This window comes from Cydia fagiglandana, chromosome 5 (genome assembly GCF_963556715.1).
Source record: "Cydia fagiglandana chromosome 5, ilCydFagi1.1, whole genome shotgun sequence".
NCBI classification, from domain to species: domain Eukaryota; kingdom Metazoa; phylum Arthropoda; class Insecta; order Lepidoptera; family Tortricidae; genus Cydia; species Cydia fagiglandana.
Window position 1 is genome coordinate 3,791,379 of NC_085936.1, and position 19,270 is coordinate 3,810,648.

A 19,270-nucleotide genomic window follows, 5' to 3' on the forward strand; every position below is an offset into this window, starting at 1 on the left:
CTTAACCAATAAATATTATAACTACCCGAAAATTTACAAATTGTTAGTTTACTTTTATTTAAATACCTAAAGATACAACATACTATAAACGTAAAAAATACGAGTTCAAGCTTAGTAAAGATATTGCAAAAAAACTTGATTCAACAATCCGAAGTCGTTGCGAAATGAAGTGAGGTAACAAATTGCACGCTCGTTCGAGCTCGAAAGCACTTCGAGGAGTGCAATCTTACGAGTATTTGATCACTTACAACTGTGCAAGTGGTTCTTTAACCCTTTACCAGGCTAAGGGCCACTTGTACCATCCCACTTACCCGGGTTAACCGGTTAAACCTGGAGCTATCATGGTTACCAGTATAATTTGACACTGTGTTAACGGTTTAACCGGTTAACACCGGGTTAGTGGGATGGTGCAAGTATAGCTAAGGGATATATATTTCCCACATACGGCACTTCAAACATGTGTTCTATTTTCGATGAGTAAGACTGACATTCGACTGTCATTTTTGAAATGTCAGCCTGGTAAAGTGTTAACCGGAGGTCGATTCTAATCTCACGATTTGTTATGGTTTTGATCTGGTTTTGATACGACCTTAACAACTGGTGATATCGATGTATACTAGGATAGCTTACGTAATTGTGAATAGTTTTTGTGTTTGTTAATTTTTATAAGCTTCAAAAGCTTAGATTATATTAATATAGTTAGGTAACTACCTATAGGGTAGGTAACTATACTAATAAAATCTAAAATTTACTTCGCATTACCCAATATTGGATTATTTTCCTATCAAGGCTACATTACTCTCAAGTTACAGATTCTCCAATAGCCTCTAGAGCGGTTGAGTAGCGTTCCAAATCACGACAGAAATTTTCGTAACAACGTCTTATATCGGCAAAATTGGGTGCTCCAACATCAAAAGGGACTCCTTGCATTTTTGCCGACTTCGCGAATATTTTTAATAACGAAAAAATCTATGAACTCAGCGAATTAATCCAATTTGTCGTCTTCAAACGGTTTAGAATGAAATTAAAATACTATCTCCGAGTGACAGTTCGAAATTTAAATTTCGCTTAAACTTAAAATTAAAACAATTTGATTTGGTGTCAGTGGCTGAAATAAAAAACTATTTGCTTCTAATTGGCTTTTTGGCCTACGATTTTGTGCTAAGAGTTCTTTAATATTGTGCTGTCGGGCGAATTCATCTAAGATTATTTAATATTAATTTATATGTTTGAGACATAAAGTTCTTTAAACCTAGTTTATGTGTTAGTTTAACGTGTAAATTAATACTGCGCAAAATTTTATTCTTATAAATTAGCCACGTTACTTTAACATAAAGCTATATATTTAAATAAAAAACACTGTCAAAAAAGCGTGAAATTATAACACATTTTAACATTTTTCGTTCCTGTTATCCATCTTTACAAACTATTAAAATAGCATTACAAGCATCACCAGATTTACATTAATTATAACTAAAAAATATACTTAATTAGTATATATGTCGCAGTAAGATAGATATAGCCGTTATATAGTTATAACCCTAGGGACATAATTATATGACGTAACATAGTTATACGAAAGCGATTCATTACTATCTTACTAGGTATATAACTATAATACGGCTTTAGTTTAGTGATATAGTTATATTACTGGATTAAGTTTAGTGAAATAATTGTAAGTAGGAGTGCAGTGGTGCGGCGGAGGTATAGTTATATCTCTAGGGATATAGTTATATGCCGTATAATACGTAACTACGTATTATAATCATATTCCTAGTAAGATAGTAATTGTAGGTATTAGGAGTGCGGCAGTGAGGCGGAGGTTTAGTTATATCCCTAGGGATATAGTTATATGCCGTATTATAATCATATTCCTAGTAAGATAACTATTATATATATTTTCATGCTGCTATTTTTAAGGGTTTATGAGGCATTGCGATCGATTCACGAAAGCTGGCGCGAGAATTGACAGAATTTCAATGAAAATAGCTGTCACTCAGTTGAAATCTCGCGCCAGCTTTCGTGAATCGACCTGTACTTTTACGTAATATTGCTAAAAAGTATTATACGGCATATAACTATATCCCTTGGGATATAACTATACCTCCGCCGCACCGCTGCACTCCTACCTACAATTATTTCACTAAACTTAATCCAGTAATATAACTATATCACTAAACTTAATCCAGTAATATAACTATATCACTAAACTAAAGCCGTATTATAGTTATATACCTAGTAAGATAGTAATGAATCGCTTTCGTATAACTATGTTACGTCATATAATTATATCCCTAGGGTTATAACTATATAACGGCTTTATCTATCTTACTGCGACATATACTTATGTATGTCTATGTCTATGTATTTTTATGGTTATACGTATTTAAGTATGTTTATCTATGTTTTGTTTTGTTTGGTTATATTCAAATTTTTTCATTGCGCTACCTACCGTATATTCTATACCCAAAGGTTGTCTGGAAGAGATCGCACTTAAGCGATAAGACCGCCTGTTGTTAACTCTATTGTCTTTGTTTGTAACGTACATTTATATTATTGTAAACTGAGAGTATGGGAGGTGTTCAATAAAGAGTAATGTGTTGTACCCGTATATCTGTCGGCGGCCGATCGTAAGATCAGGCATATCGTGAAATTCCTAGGCATATCGTGAAACGTGAAAATCTTTGACTCGTTCCCTGAGTCGACGGAGCCCCGCTTTTTTGGCAGTTTGCCCTTCGGGCATCTGAAGCAACCTAACGAACCTATCCTGGCTATATATTGGTTTAATGTGACTATCGTCAAAACATTACACAGGAACATTACGATCTGCCTGATCTTACGATCGGCCGCCAACATATCCATTTAAAATAAACTCAAAGTAAAACGAAGACGATCAACAGCTAAACAAATAACGGCAAAAAAACCGTTCAATCGTCAGGAATAAATCGGCGTCGGGCTGAAAACCGGTATTGTCCGATTTTTACGGTTCGCTTGATGAGGGTCCGCTTTATTGACTTTAAAGGTTTATGCAGTGCCGGATTCCACTTTACGGCGCCGTGTCCGGCCCGTACCGATAAAGGTTGTCGGTTTTTACCGATTGAGTTTAGATAACGATAAACGAGTATTGGAATTGTCTTTTACAGTGTTGCTTGCGAAATTGTATACGTTTTTCGGGCTGCTAGTTATAGGGTCATTGCGCTAGTTTTTGTCCAGTTGACGAAGTTTTAATATAAACACAAATTTGGACTTATTGCAATCCTTAATATCTAAGTAAAAGTGCTATTTCGCAAGAAGCAAATTAAAACTGAAATACCTATTTATTTGCTAATCCATCAAGTGAACTAAGACTGGAGCATGGACGAAAACTAGCGCAATGACCCCATATACTCGGGAGTAGGTATTAAATCTACTGTTACATGTATATTTTCAACAGTTTTTAACGCAAAGAATATAAAACCTACAAAGTTTTGCATTTAACAGAATAGGAACAAATTTTAGTACCTCACACCAAACGCATAGCTGAAAACTTAATTCAAGTCACCGGCCCCATAAAAACACAATTAGCAGCACGCCACTAAAACTGTTACTGAAATTGAAAAAGTTTCAGACCGAAAATTCAAAAATTGAACTATTCAGGAATCTGAGGGGACGAAGAATTAAATTCTACCTCGAGGCCGGGCTATTAAAAAGTGCTAAAACAGAAATCAACGGCTGGCGATAAAAACCCCCTTTCATTGAAATTCTGAAGGGTGGTGCCAAGATGCGGGAGAACAGCGGGACAAACAGACGATTGGGTATTTTCGGAGGTCATTATCTGTCTGCGTTGTAGTATTTATACGGCGGGTGGACCGATTACAGAGTAACATTTTAATTTGAAAGCTACTTTTGGCTTGGTCTTTTTTATATACCACATCGGTGACAAACAAGCATACGGCCCGCCTGATGGTAAGCAGTCACCGTAGCCTATGGATGCCTGCAACTCCAGAGGTGTCCTTTAACACATTCAACACCAAGAACCCGACTGTCGGGTACACTGTTCGTAGCGACTACGCGCTACATACGGCGAAACCGTGGCTACGCGCTACGAGCGTAACCCGTAGCACTTAGTGGTAATGAATGTGTTAACACGAACGCTACGAACAGTGTACCCGACAGTCGGGTTCTTGGTGTTGAATGTGTTAACAAAAGTAGAAGATATATTGAGATATGGCTAGGACTGTGCCTTGGAAAGTCACTTTCTGAGGATGTTTTTCTAATATCGAAGTATATATTTCAGGACGTCACTATTTACATAAAAGCACCCATTGCAGTACATATTAATTATGTACATAGGTACATAACTTAATGTCAATATCGGCGTAGGTCTAGAGTGCAGTTACAATTATCAATATTTCTTCGTAGTATAGCGGTCATCACTCTATCGATTCTGGACTTTAATATGCACAAACGACGTCCATTACCTACAGTTAGGTACCGTCGCCATCAGATATATCGGAGCGGCCGAGGTGCTCAAAAATATCTGTACACGCACTCTAGCACCTTGACAATAGAGGCGTGTTCAGATATTTGTGAGTACCTTGGCCGCTCCGATATATCTGACGGCGACTGTGCCTGGATAGTTGAGCTATTTTAATCATGTCCATGTCATTACGTTATAATGATATCTCAATATCTCAAAATCAAAATAACCATAGGTGTGGTTAGATTTCGGCTAAATCTGAAAATACAATTTCCTTTTTAGGGTTCCGTACCCAAAGGGTAAATCGGGACCCTATTACTAAGACTTCGCTGTCCGTCCGTCCGTCCGTCTGTCACCAGGCTGTATCTCATGAACCGTGATAGCTAGACAGTTGAAATTTTCACAGATGATGTATTTCTGTTGCTGCTATAACAACAAATACTAAAAACAGAATAAAATAAAGATTTAAATGGGGCTCCCATACAACAAACGTGATTTTTGACCAAAGTTAAGCAACGTCGGGAGTGGTCAGTACTTGGATGGGTGACCGTTTTTTTTTTGCTTTTTTTTTGTTTTTTTTTGCATTATGGTACGGAACCCTTCGTGCGCGAGTCCGACTCGCACTTGCCCGGTTTTTAAGTTTTTGTTTCTTAGAGCTAGACCAAATTAAACAAAGGTTTGTATAAAGATACGCTAATTTCCCATATTTTATACCACAGCCTAAATAAAACTGTGAAATTCGCCGGGCAATCAGTTGAAAATGATGGAATCATAAGGTGTCCACGCCGGAAATCCGGTTTTGCGCCCCTTTAGCGGCATCGAAAACCCCGCGTTTAATGTTCGGAGGTAAAATGGTTTCGGGAAAAAGAACGTAAAATGTTATTTTAACTCGATTTTAGATTTTAATTTGCGATCATGTTGGGTTGATTGGACTAAAAGTGAGAAATAACAGATTTTGGGATATTTATATATGTTTTGCGTCGCTTTAGAAATAGATTTGAACACTCGTCAGCTTATAGTATTTTATGCAACCGTTGTATAAGAAGGGTCAAAAAATGCGAGTTGCGTGGCGTAGGCAAAATATTACGTAACATTATGAGTCCCAGATAGGTACCGCTGAAGTGACGAACCCCAAAAAGACCTGTCCGCCCTCGAAATACCCAACTGGCGTGAAGTGGCGTAGTATAGGACAGAGTGGCGCTCTCTTGTGTCAGAGGCCAAGATCGTCTTTGAGTCACTGAGCCAGTGATATAAGTATGTATATATGTATGAGTCATAGAATGATCATGATTATATTGTTTATATTTAAATCGTACCTAAAAGGAGGCGAAAAAATAAACTTACCAGCTTTGCACGGATCCATCCCAAGATCCCCAGAATCCTTATGCTCCACATGCATCGTCATGAGCTCCTCTATCGTATACCTATGCGACTCCCTCCCCTCCACCGAGCTAACTTCGGGCACTGCGCACACGATTATTGTCAGTAGCGCGCCGATCGTCGCGGCGGACGCACGTCTACACCGAGACTTCATTTTGTTTTATGCACTCACAAACACTATAACATTGTTTGATGTCACCTGAAACAATAAGAATAATATTAGATTTGTACCTACTTATACAAATCTAGTACTTATAAGGTAGAAGCACTAGTGCTCGACGCTGCACTAGTATTCGACATGGGCACTTTATGTGAAAGTGACAAGGATTAAATTTGAACACAGAAAAATCTTCGCCGTTTTTAACCTATATTACTTTGACATAAATTGCCCATGTCGAATACTAGTGCAGCGTCGAGCACTAGTACTTCTACCTTGCTAACATTTTAATAAAATAGGTACTTAATTACAGTAGATCACAAAGATGGCCACTTTATTAATGAATTTGTCCATAATGTGTTTCTGCAATTTTGTCTAAAGTGGTAAAAGTCACTGTTACATATATAGGCTACTGTATCTAAGTATTTACGAACAATAAAAATTGGTCATTTTGTCTGGAAATTCTAAGAAATTGACGCTTCTATGCCTGTGAAAGTTAACTCTAAATTGGATTTCGCAGTTTCCTAGATTTGAAATTTAAATACTTTCAAATTGTCTTCTCAATAATGCTTGAACAATAATAAATTTATCTTTTCAATTAATCTCCAGTCTGTCAACTAAAAGCTATACCTTATACCTGGCTAAGAAAGATTATACAAATACAATAACACAAAGTTTAACTTATTTAAACAAAGTAATCCGTTATCAAAGTTACTATTATAATATCAATAATAACCCTTCCTATGCCTAAGCACGTTCATTGAAATTAATACAATGGCATATTTCAAAAGATTCCAACGTAAGGGCTGATGGGGCTTTGGGTTGCCTATTGTTTACCATCTGTGTGTTATTCAATCATTTCAATTGAATTAACGCAAACTTTGGGAAAGAACCCTCATCCTGCTCATCCACTACAGTCGCCATCAGATATATCGGAGCGGCCAAGGCGCTCACAAATATCTGAACACGCCTCTGTTGTCAGGGCGTTAAAGTGCGTGTTCAGATATTGTGAACACCTTGGACGCTCCGATATATCTGATGGCGAATGTACAACCGTGAAGCTTGAACATGTAATTTTATTGAAAAACGCTTTTTAGTAACTGATCATATTATGCACGGTGGCCAAAAAATAACTGCATTTCCGTTGCCAGGCAGGTATTAAGATTAAACTGAATAATCTTAAAACCTCCCTGGCAAATTTACCCATAGCAAATGGACCAGTCAAAATGTACGAAACAACCATTTTTTTTTTGCTATTCCTGGGTTGGTCCAATTGTAAAAGTTGCTAGGTATAATTCCAAAACCTCTCTGGCAACAGAATTGCAGTTATTTTTTAGCCAACCTGTAGAATATATGTAAACGACAATTCGAAAGTGCTTGTAATATAGGCCTACTCAAATAAGTAAATGAACATTTTGAAGTTTAAAGTTAAAATTGGCTTCATTAGTTTGATATTTAATGGAATTGCAAAGTAATATTATTTTAGTGATTAGAATCTACCTTCGCAATTGTGCCTAATGCCGAAGTTTTGAAAATTTCGAATAATGGAGACTAAATTGTGGGTGTGGTTCTTATAACATGTCAATAATCCCGCTTAGAACCGCAAATCTCCATCCACATAACACAACTGTAACAAAACTATTCAAACTCCTCACTAATGGCAGAGACCACAACAAGACGGAACCCTAACCAGATATATTTCCATCGCTTAGATACTCTATCTTAAACTAACCAGTCATATGTGATCTCTAGCCTTCTAAGTCCCGATATCCCTTTAAAGGACAAATTCGGATCGAATTTTGAACTATAATGGAATACCTACAAGAAGGTTTCAAATGAAAAACTACCTAAATGACTCTGGTACTCAGCGGCGGCAACACGGTCACATTTTTATCGTATGTAAGTGCGAAAGTGTCGGGCATTGAGTGACAGACGATAAAAATGGAAACGATGATGTCTCAAGATGATATTTGGATTCAGACTGCTTCAGCGTTACTGCTACAGTACCTATTGCTCCAGGAAATGTCAATGACAAAACATCGACATTGACTGTCACATTTGTTGCAGCAATGAAGTCGGCAGCAATGCTGCTGCAGTCTGAATCCTAATGTAACCTTAGTCGGAGTCACAAACACACAAGAGGTACCTATTGGACCTTATTAAGTCTAAGGAGACTCTACCTCCTTGTGTGTGCTCTGAAGATTTGTTTGACATGATGCCCACGGCCACTTTCTAACACCGCACCGCTCGCCGTCGCCGTCGGTGTTCATCCTCATACTCTAGAGCCTAAATAGTCGCGCAATGTGCGGTTTATGAGGAATGCTTTACATCAGGCGGGCCGTATGCTTATTTTCCACCGACGTGGTATTAAAAAAAAGTCGGAGTTCATACTTATATTGGTTTCTCTGAGACGCTCGCATATCGACTCGGAATACAAACCTCGAGATTAAACGGTCCCCTAAACTTTGAACTTTAAACAAAAGGTAATAATTTACTTGTAAATTAGAGGCAGTTACGCCATTTTTCTATTAAAAGCGTTTTGAACACAGATTTAGTACCTGCTGTTTAACTTTTAAAAGTATTGAGGCGATTTGCCCTTAAGGTTGGACTTTGGTTTCACATACGATATCATTATCTACGATTTCGTTCGTTTCGTTTCGTTTCTATCGTTTCACAATTAAATATCACAGTAAGTTTTCTAAAAGTAAGTCTTTCTTGGGTAGAGTCTGTGCGGAAAGAGAAGAGTTGTAGAATGTATTGTTTCCCGCACATAATCTATCTTCTTCTTAAATATTTTAAAGTGGATCACTCTCGTATTTTAATATGTGTGTGTCACACGGAAGTTTTGTTATCTCCTTCTTGGTGATGAATTGATTATTTTATGGTCCGATCATCAAAATCGGTTTATTATAATCGTTTCACGAAATAAGTCGACCTTAAAGAGTAGACTTCTTCCAGAGATTAAAAAGAATTAGTTAAATTCTAGTAGGAACTTAAACTTTTTATAAAATGTGGTTCTCGCGTGGCGACCACGTAACGGAAGGCGCAGCGTGGGTAGATCCCCCACAAGGTGGACTGACGACCTGGATGCGGGAGTCCGCTGGATGGCCTGGATGCGGGTGGCGCAAGACCTGTCATTGTGGCACTCTTTGGGGGAGGCCTATGTCCAGCAGTGGACGTCCTCTGGCTGATATGATAATGATGATGATAAACCCGTGTGCTGAATTTCCCGCAATCGGAATTATTATAGAAGTGTCTCGAATACTTCATTGGCTAATGCATTGAATTTTATTCAAATATTTACTACACACAAACTCTCAACCATGCCACTTAGTATGTCTTTAACATAATCTAAGTTAAGGTGTTGAAGTTAGGCACTTTGTGCTCGCAAGTTGGAGCTACTTAGCATACTTTTAGTAGCGGTTGCGAGTCATCATTATATGCTATGAAACATTTCATACCTACTCTAAGTATTTTAGCTAAGGAGAGATAGAGTTAGACCAAGAAAAGTCTGCAGCAATTATGATAGCCCACGCAGTGCAATCAATATTTAATCGTCATAATTTTATTGACGTTTGACGTTTAGGTGTACAATTTGTTAACCCGTGCGAAGCCACGGCCGGTCGCTAGTCAGTCAATATTAGTTGTAAAAATTGTTGACTAATGTCGGCCAGGACCCGACGTGACTGATAACGCGGGTCACGGCCGGCGATAAGGGTATCCTCGCGGAGAAATGTTTTTATTTGTCCCGCGAATGCGATAACATGAGTCACTTTTACGGAAAAAAAGTTTGATAAAAAAGGGTAGCTATAATGTGGGTATAAAGTTTTAGCTGTGTCATTTCTTAATGTTTTATTAAGGTGACAGTCCATTTCCAACGACAGCTGCATTACTATTCATTTTACTATGGAAATTGAGAATAACACCGACGCGTTCAATACTAGTAGTGCAGCTGCAGTCAGAAATGGAATGTTACTTACCATTACTTTGGTAATACATATACACAAGCTCCGGCAACTACGAATACTCGTAAGTGTGCATATTTCGCGATGTCATGTCATGTCTCCCTATTAAAACTCTGAGAGAAAAAGGTAAATAATAACATAGATAGCTATTCTATGGGATTACCCTTGACAGAACAATTTTTATAGAAAACATAGATACAAATGATAGGTACGCTGAAATGTAAAAACGATTTCATGGTAAAACTTGTTTAGTATAACGTAGTATGACCTACAGTGTTTTTCAAACTTATTGATGACGCAACCCAACCCCCTTAGTATGAACAAAATGTTTCACGTATGTATCATTTTAAGGCTGGATGAGGCTTTGCGACCCCCTGAGGGGTCCCTCAGTTTGGAAAACACTGACCTAGACCATGTACCTACCTAACTTGATTAGTATTCATTCATCTTACAGATTAATAATAATAATAATAACCCCGCGGGGGCAGCTTGTGGCGAGCTGACGGTGAGTGGCGACACCGCGGACCCCTATTTCAGAGGGCCCTGTCATCTGGCCCTCGCCTCTGTGCTTGCCTTGACCGGCCGGCCAGAGTGGAGTCGCAAGAGCGGGACCTATGCTCCAGGTTGGAAGTGTAAAATGTCATAACGCCGGCGGCCTGCTGAACGGATTACCGGGATCTGGCACACCGCAGACTCACCTCTCGACAACTTTACAGCCACTCCAAAGTGTTGCCCTGTTGTCGCACTGTGCGTGCGGCCATTGCGGGGCCCACTCAATGAGTTGGCGAGTCACCACCTGTCTTTAACAATATTGAGACTGATTGTCACGGCAGGTGTCCGCTAGTCTTATCTCATAGCCCGATATCCAGTCCATCCAACATTCAAATCAATAGCCTATGACCTTAGTTCCCATCGCAGCACAAAAGTGCTGCACTGCAATAGTCTTTGCACCTGGCGGGGACCATCTCCGAATGTATCATATTGTGCGCTCGGGGATGGTATCCGCCACGTGTATCCCTTGCTTTTAGATTAAATTGTCTTAAAGGGCCTCTGCGCTGTTGGCTACGGCCCCACGCACGCCTCCCAAAAGTCCGGGACCCCATGGTCCCGAGATCTGGAAAGGACAAACAAATAATAATAATAATAAGCCCGCAGGGCAGCTTGTGGCGAGCTGTTGGGGAGTAACGACCCCACGGACCCGAGTGCTCCCGAGAGTCGGTCAGGGTCTCCGTCTCCGGCGTGTCTTCGTCGGTCGGAGTGGACCCCAAGGGGACCCGCAGGACTCTCAGCTCTGGCTTGCCTTAATTGGCCGTCCAGAGAGGAGTCGCTAGAGCTATATGCTCCAGGGGTGGAAGTGAAAGATGCATAAGACGCGAGTTGGCACAGTGGCTGGTAACAGCCACTGGGTAGAAAGCGGCGCACACCTCTCGACACCCCTGAGCCGCTCACACCGATGTTGCCCCTGGTCGTCTTCACGACGGCAGTTTCAGGGGCCCATCTAGTCAGCGGCAAGTCACCACCTGCCTCGATAACGTGTGTTAGCATTGTTATGGCAGGTGTCCGAACTCTTTACAATAGCCCAGTCTCATAGTCCACCCAAACTTCAATCCATAGACCGGTATACTATTCACTTTTGCTACAATAGTCCCAATGCCTGCTGAGACCGGTTCATGGGTGTCTATTGTTGCACCTGTGAACGGGTTCCAGCAGGCGTTCTACATGGCATTAAAGCTCTCCAAGGGGCCTCTACGTGTTGGATCTGTGTCCCCACGCAAGCCTATCAAAAAACCGGGATTATAGGTTTATTCAGATCCACTTAACCTAATGACATTAAACTGATTCAAACAAAAGATACATAAACATAAAAACTTATTCTAGTATTTGCTTCTTGCTTATTCTTTGTAGATCTGTTTGCCAATCGGCAAAGGCCTTTTTTTTTTTTTTTTAGGGGGGAAAATGCATTCCGCATACCACCCGGGTGCGGGGGGTAACCCTAGTGGTTATGTGGGACTCCCGTCTAGGCTAATGAGGCCCACGGTATACCCACTAAAAACCCCCCCCAAACCGCCTCGCCGCCCTATTGGTGGGGTTACGGGGACGCTTGCGTACTCATCCGCGACCCCACCGGCGGCAGCCGCCCACGAGCGGCTCCTTCGCAAATGCCCGAAGGCCCTTCACGCTAGGCACGCCAGATGGTTCGACGCGCCTTCCTCCTCCGCCTCCGTTCTGCACTGTAGCGGACCCCCCCGAGCCCGCCACAAGGAAGCTACGGGCGCCAGAAAGTTCTCCGGCGCCCGGCGACAGATCAGGTCTATGGTTCTGTCGCAAAACCACAATTCGGCTGCAGAGGACAGGGAGAACGGCACATCGTAACACCGACATTCCTCTTCCTCTGCAGCCCCACCAACGCCGCTACAGCGGAACGGCACCGCCAAGTTCGCAGGGGATAGGGCGAGTGGCGATCGTAATACCATCACGCCTCTTCCCCTGCGATCCCACCTCGGCCGCCGAGGATAGGGAGAACGGCTCACCGCAATACCGACACTCCTCTTCCTCGACGGTCTACCTCCAACGCGTCACAAGCGGGCTTAACAAGCCCACTTGGAGCGTCCTCCTCGGGCCAGCCCGACCGTCAAACAGGCCGGCCCTGGTTGCCTCTTCGCTTCACCGTGGGTGACCAAGCCACGATTACTAAGCCCCTCCACCACGACAAGGTGAGCAACCCGCGGGGGGTATATCGGCAAAGGCCTCCTCCAACCTTTTCCATTCCGATCTATCTTGAGCCACTCTGTTCCATGTTACTCCTGCCACTTTTCTAATATCATCGTCCCACCTTTTCCGTGGTCTACATCTCTTCCTTTTGCTGTTCCTGGGGTACCATCCTGTCACTTTCTTACTCCATTTATCAATACCTCTAATCATGTGCCCTGCCCATTTCCATTTGAGTCTTCTCATTTTCCGTGTTACATCTATGGTTTTTGTTTTATTTCTGATGACATGATTTCCCAGTCTATCTGATTTCTTGACACTCAGCATACTCCTTTCCATAGCGTATTGGCAGGTTGCGAGTTTTCTGGTCATTTCCTGATTTAAATTCCATGATTGGCAGCCATATATAAGGACGGGTAGTATACACGTGTTAAATAGTTGACTTTTGATGTTTATGTGCAGATTTTTGTCTTTCATAGCCTCTTTTAAGCTCCAGTATCTTTTCCAGGCGTTCGTCACTCTTCGCTCTACTTCTTTTCGCATAGGTTCTTCTTGTGTTATGAGCTGCCCCAGATATATGTATTCATCGGTGTACTTGATTTCGGTGTTGTCTAACTGTATCGTAATTTTGTTTCCGTTTGTCAACATCTTAGTCTTTTCGGGATTTAGCTTTAACCCTACTTTTCCACTTTCTAAAGTAAGATCTTTTATCATTCGATTGATGACGTCAGGTGTTTCAGCGAATATCACTATGTCGTCAGCAAATCTTAAATGCGTCAACAATGCACCATTCACATTAATCCCGAGATTTTGCCAATTAAGTCGTCTGAAAATTGATTCTAGTACCGCCGAGAATAGTTTTGGAGATAGGGGGTCTCCCTGTCTGACGCCTTTTCCTATTTTGAATGGATTACCTTTCTTTTCTAGTTGGATCTAGCTGTACTATTCCTATATACGTTCCTGATCAGTCGAATGTATTTATGTTCAATCCCTTGATCTACTAATGCTTCCCAGATGTTATTATGTAGTAGAGAATCGAAAGCTTTGCTGTAGTCAATGAATGCGATGTAGTATGTGAGCTGGTATTCGTGATACTTCTCTAGAATTTGACGTACTACATGGATGTGGTCGATCACCGAGTAGTCTTTCCGAAATCCAGCCTGCTCGATAGGTTGATGTTCATCTAGTGTTCTTTCAATCCGTTTTAAAATGATCTTTGCGAATACTTTATAAATGTTGGACATAAGGCTGATAGGGCGATAATTTCCGATTTCGTGTTTATCCCCTTTTTTATATAGTAGGGTTATGTTGGATTCTGTCCATTGCTGGGGAATTATTTCAGTGTGTAGGATATCATTAAATATGTTTGTAAGGACTGGTGTTAAGACTTCTTTGCATTGTTTTAAGATAACGTTATTTATACCGTCGGGACCTGGTGCTTTGTCTAATTTTTGTGTATCTATAGCTTTCTCGACTTCAGCTTGGATAATGCTAGGAATGTCTGAGTTTTCTGCTAAATCAATTTCGTCTTCTGTTGTGTTATTTTCGTACAGTTTCTTGTAATAGGATGTAGCTGTGCCTAATATGTCCGTTCTGTTGTGTTTACATTTTCCATTGTCTTTTTTCATTTTATCCAATCCATTGAATTCTTTAATTCTTTGTATGCTTTTTTTACTCCTCCCGTTTTACTTATATACTTTTCTATAATTTCCATTCTGCTTTGTTTTCTATCCTTTCTTATACTTTCTCTGATTTCTTTGTTAATTTTCGTTAAATGTTTTCGTCTGTCTGGAGCATCTCTTGCACTAATTAAGTGGCTTCTTTCTTCTAGGAGATTTGTGGTATTTGTAGTTAGCCATTTCTTCGGCTCGGTTTTGGCATTTGCACTGAGTTGTATCTGAGCTTTAATGGTATTTTCGATCCAGTTGTATTTATCTTGTGTCCCTAATCCTTTCGTTTTAGATTGGATGTCTGTGAATTTGTCTTTTAGGGCAAAGTGTCTTTTCGTGTTTTCCGAAGTTTATGTTTTCTGGGTGTTGCCTTGGTCTAGGTTTCTTTGGTTGCTTTGATACCAGTTCTGCTCTAATTAGTTTATGGTTAGTGTTAAAGTTCAATTTATTGATTACGGTAAAGTTAGTGAAGTAGCTGTTTCTGTTGGTCATTATGAAATCAATTTCATTTTTTGTTTTACCGTCAGGCGAGATCCAGGTCCACATGTTTTTCTTCTTTTTCATGAACATAGTATTTAAGATTGTAAGGTTATTTTCTAGTGCAAAGTTCGTGATAAATTCTCCATTTCTACTTCTAGTTTTGTTACTATATGTGAATGGTCCTAGTATCATATTTTCTTCTGGGTGCTTTTCCCCAATTTGTCCATTGCAGTCTCCCATTACTATAAGGTTTTTATGACCGTGATCTTGGATCGCTTTGTTTAGATCAATGTAGAATTTATTTATTGTTTCCAGATTTGCTTGTTCAGTAGGAGAATATATTTGTACAATGGACCAAGGATCTTTGTATCCAGGTATTTTCAAATTCATTATCGCGATACGTTCCGAGATACCGATGAATCCTTCTATATACTTTGTAATATGCTTTTTGATAATAAATCCAACGCCATGAAGGCCCGGGGTCTCCCCTATATGGTAAAGCATGTATTCTGGATGTGACGTGATATTTTCACCCATTCTTCTCACTTCGCTCAGGCCAACGATGTCCCATTTGATGTGTTCTAACGCATACATTAGTTCTGTAAGATTTTCTTCATTTTTTAGGGTAAGTACATTTAGGGCTGCAATGTAAAATTTCGATGTTTGTTGTTTATGGTTTTTGTTGTTGTTGTTGTTGTTGCCAGTTATTGCCGGAGGGTTGTGGTCTCTTTCCCCCACGAGGACCAGTCGGCTTGGGGGAGTTTGGTAGTTTTCTGTTTCTTTGTTGTTAATAGTTTCTTCGGTTGGTTTTGGATTCCGTTTGCCGATTCTTAATTGCTATTGTTTTTTGGTAGTAGATATATTAGAAAGAGAGCTGGAACGCATCATATCAAAAGCGTTTGTTCTGTTGGTCTTGGTTGTGGATAAAGTCAGTTGCTTTTTAGGCTGGTTGTTATAATCAGAGGGTGAGGCAGATGATTCCCTTTTCCTTTTCTCTTGGCTGTTGTCGTTGGTCTCTTTTATTATTAGTTTGTCGTATCTCAGATATGCTATATTGCCTTTTTTCCTCTCTTCAGCTAAATCTGCTTGTAGTGTTTTTCTCTTTTCTAATACTTCTTTTGAGTAGTCCTCAGATACATGAATTTTCTTTAGGTGTTTTTTGTTTTTAATGATTTCCATCTTTTTCCAGTTATTTATAAACGAACATAATACCGGCCTCGGCTTGTTGCTTTCTCTGTTTTTCTTACCTAAACGATAGATCTTGTTTATTTCATAGTCTTCCATATTAATATTTAAGTCGTTTTTCAGATTTTCCTTAAATTCCCGTAATAACTCAATGGTAGACGTTTCTTTCTCATCCAGGCCGAATACTATGATATTATTCTCTCTCCCTCCTTTTTTTAGGTACTCTATTTCTTTTTCCAATTTTTCTACTCTGACCTTTAGGTTTTTATTTTCTTCCACTATAGGAATTAACTTCTCTTCCATTTTGTCTAAAATATTTTTTGTGACGGATTGTTTCAATTCTTCATTTTGTTTTTGCATCTCGATCTTCAAATTATCAAATAATGTTTGGAATTGTCCCTCCATTTTACTATTATTTAGTTGTATTTGCGTATGTTGGAACGTAATAGTAGAAAATGGTAGAAATGTTTATTGCAGTTGGCAACACTGACTATAACGTCAATTTTGTTGGCGGTGTTTGACAATGTCAATGAGTAATAATATTGTCTTGTCTGTTGTGTTTCTAACCTCAACTCCGCGATGATCCGTGGTTTTAATTTTCAGTGATCTTCCACAGTAACACAGTTCTGATTATTTGTTAACACTTCTTAGTAGTTTTACTCGTGTTTTGTTACGAAGTCGCTGTTCCAAGTGTGCTATAACTATTTTTGTTCGTTTAATTTCACTGGATATTATCACTATAGTGTTGACAGTTCTAGTACCGGAAACGGAATCTTACAGATTAGGCTAGAAATAACAAATTCATCTTTGGCGAAATAGTAAAGCAGTATTTTTCTGCGCTCTTACCTATAAAATAAACTGATTTTAAATAAATTCAATACTACGAAATAATGTAAAACGTAATATTCTAGGGACTATCAATTCGCCGTAATCAGCCACTGTTCTTTGACCCTAGCCATTCACTCTTATTGCACAACCGGCCACACACCTTTATGGAAAAACAAACTTTATCTCATAATGTTACGGTTCTTTTTTGCTATTTGCCGGCCTGAGTTGAGTCGTTGTGAATTGCATGGGTGCGGCGGGCAGCTATCAGAGTAATGATAAGAGATACATTCCAATAATAGAGTGGTCTAGCTTTCTTTGTGTCGGGATGATAGCAAATGGTTTTGGTAACTGTTCGCTATTGGGGTTATATGGACGATTGGGCCCTTTAGAAATTAGGTCATGTATCTAAGTCAGAGTAAGACATTGCAGCAAAATGAACATTGTATGGAATCGTCATAATATTTCTCTATAGTCTGTATCTTTAGGTATTTTAAAAATAAAAGTAAACAAATAATTTGTGTATTTTCGGGTAGGTTAACCAACTGAACGACCTGACTTTAACCTACTTTATTTGATCATGTAACGTTTTCATCTACCTTCAACTGGCTTGGTGATGGCCCCTTACCATTTGAGGGTATATTTTGTTTACTTTTATTTAAATATTTATCTAAACATACAGAATATATTTCTAGAAGCAATGGACAGGAAGAATAACTAAGGATAGGGCATTTATTTGTATGCTCATTACGGATATTTGTTCTCGAGTTATGTATAGTTGAGTATGTAAATAGGTATGTATATCGTCGCCGCCTTAGTACAAGCTTGTTTAGTTTGGGGCTAGGCCAAATTATTAAGTAAAAAGAATTCTAATTCCAAAACAATACAAACTTGTCTTAAACTTAAGCTTACCAGCAATTTCAAGTTTCCGAAAAGCTTAGTTGATTCATCCAAAACTTCCAAAAGCAAAGCTTTAAATAACTAATCAGGCTTCACGTAAAACACGAGAGATTTAAAGTTAAAATTTTACGTCAAAGTGTTTTAAGATGTTGGACAACTATTTATACATTTTAGATGCTCATTTTCGTTATAAGTTCAGCCGGCGCGGCGTATTATGGATGGCTTTATCCATTTTTATCCACGTGATAAAACAACTGTCACTTTTTAACACCGTGGGACAGAAAGTGACGGACACCGTTTTATCACGCTGTCACGTGGACAAGAACGACCATCATATCCGTACAGGAGGCCTTGCCAAGATGACAATCTTATACCGACAAACGCCATAAACGAAAAGAAAAAAAACCGAACAAGTGCGAGTGGGACTCGCTCGCTGAGGGTTCCGTAGTTTTTAGTATTTGTTGGTGATGATGTATTTCGGCATCAGAAATACATCATCCGTGCAAATTTCAACTGTCTAGCTATCACGGTTCATGAGATACAGCCTGGTGACAGACAGGCGGACAGACGGACAGTGGAATCTTAGTAATAAGGTCTCGTTTTTACCCTTTGGGTACGGAACCCTAAAAATGTATCGCGACGACAGATGCTAAGAAAACCACGTGACTGTTTCCATACATTATTTAGGTTTCGACTAGCAATTTATTTAGTTCAATGACGATTGTAAAGCATTACACATCAAATCAAAATGAATTCTATTAAAAATTTATCATTCAAAATCATCACTTTAAAAGTCAATCCTACCAACAAACATGATGAAACAACTCAATATTTGCATAAAATTACTTTGCCTCGCACGGATAAAATGCGACATCGGTTTTTGACGAATAAAAGAGCTTTTACGGCTGGTGTGGCAAAAAAATATTTGGCGCAGCCTGTATTTCGAGTGAATTACTATGCATATTTGATATATGTCTACCGCTTCCAATAAAAAATAATTTCTGCACTGTGCGTTATCATTGAATTTTATTTAAAACATCAATCCTCACAAAACAATGGATCAAATTTGTGAAAAAAATAAACGTTAGCCTCCAGTCTCGTCCATTTCAGTATCAAAAAATGTCGACATGTTTTTGTTTTTATCTCTTTTAGCAATATAAACACGGTTGGGATGTATTTTTAGTACCTATATAATAGTATTTTGTGCAACAGTTACATAATAAGGGTTCTTAATATTCCAGGGCCGAAGTAACAAAATAAGAACGAAGTAGAGTTTTGTAATACAGACGAATTTTAAGACCTAATTATTTACGTTGGTACCTATCTAAAATATTTTTGCTAAGACAGCTCCAAAAACCTAAAATGAATTTACTTCCATGGTATAACTGTGGGATATATTTATTTATAAGGTAGATACAAACATTAAAAATGAAAATAAACTAAGTTATCTATAAAATAAAACTAAATTAAAACTAATAATTGTGGGATTAAGTGGATCAGTGTAAAATTTTCCTATGATATTTATCTGTTTCATATTGAG

General features: G+C 39.2%; 2 protein-coding genes across 2 annotated transcripts in view; both read right to left on the reverse strand.

The window, feature by feature from the left end:
• Positions 1-19,270, reverse strand: part of LOC134664314 (bone morphogenetic protein 1) — a 123,812-nt gene that overhangs the window by 98,472 nt on the left and 6,070 nt on the right. Inside the window, exon 2 of the mRNA XM_063520884.1 lies at positions 5,804-6,038. Within this exon, the coding sequence (XP_063376954.1) occupies positions 5,804-5,993 (190 nt within the window). The 5' untranslated portion in view covers positions 5,994-6,038. The remainder of the gene's footprint in view (positions 1-5,803; positions 6,039-19,270) is intronic.
• LOC134664307 (uncharacterized) lies at positions 12,704-16,771 on the reverse strand. Its single transcript, XM_063520876.1, has one exon. The coding sequence runs from the start codon at positions 16,408-16,410 to the stop codon at positions 15,658-15,660; it is 753 nt and encodes a 250-aa protein (XP_063376946.1). The 5' UTR covers positions 16,411-16,771; the 3' UTR covers positions 12,704-15,657.

Excerpts from the sequence above, each read along its gene's own strand:
- LOC134664307 (XM_063520876.1), bottom strand. The coding sequence starts at position 16,410 with ATGGAGGGACAATTCCAAACATTATTTGATAATTTGAAGATCGAGATG.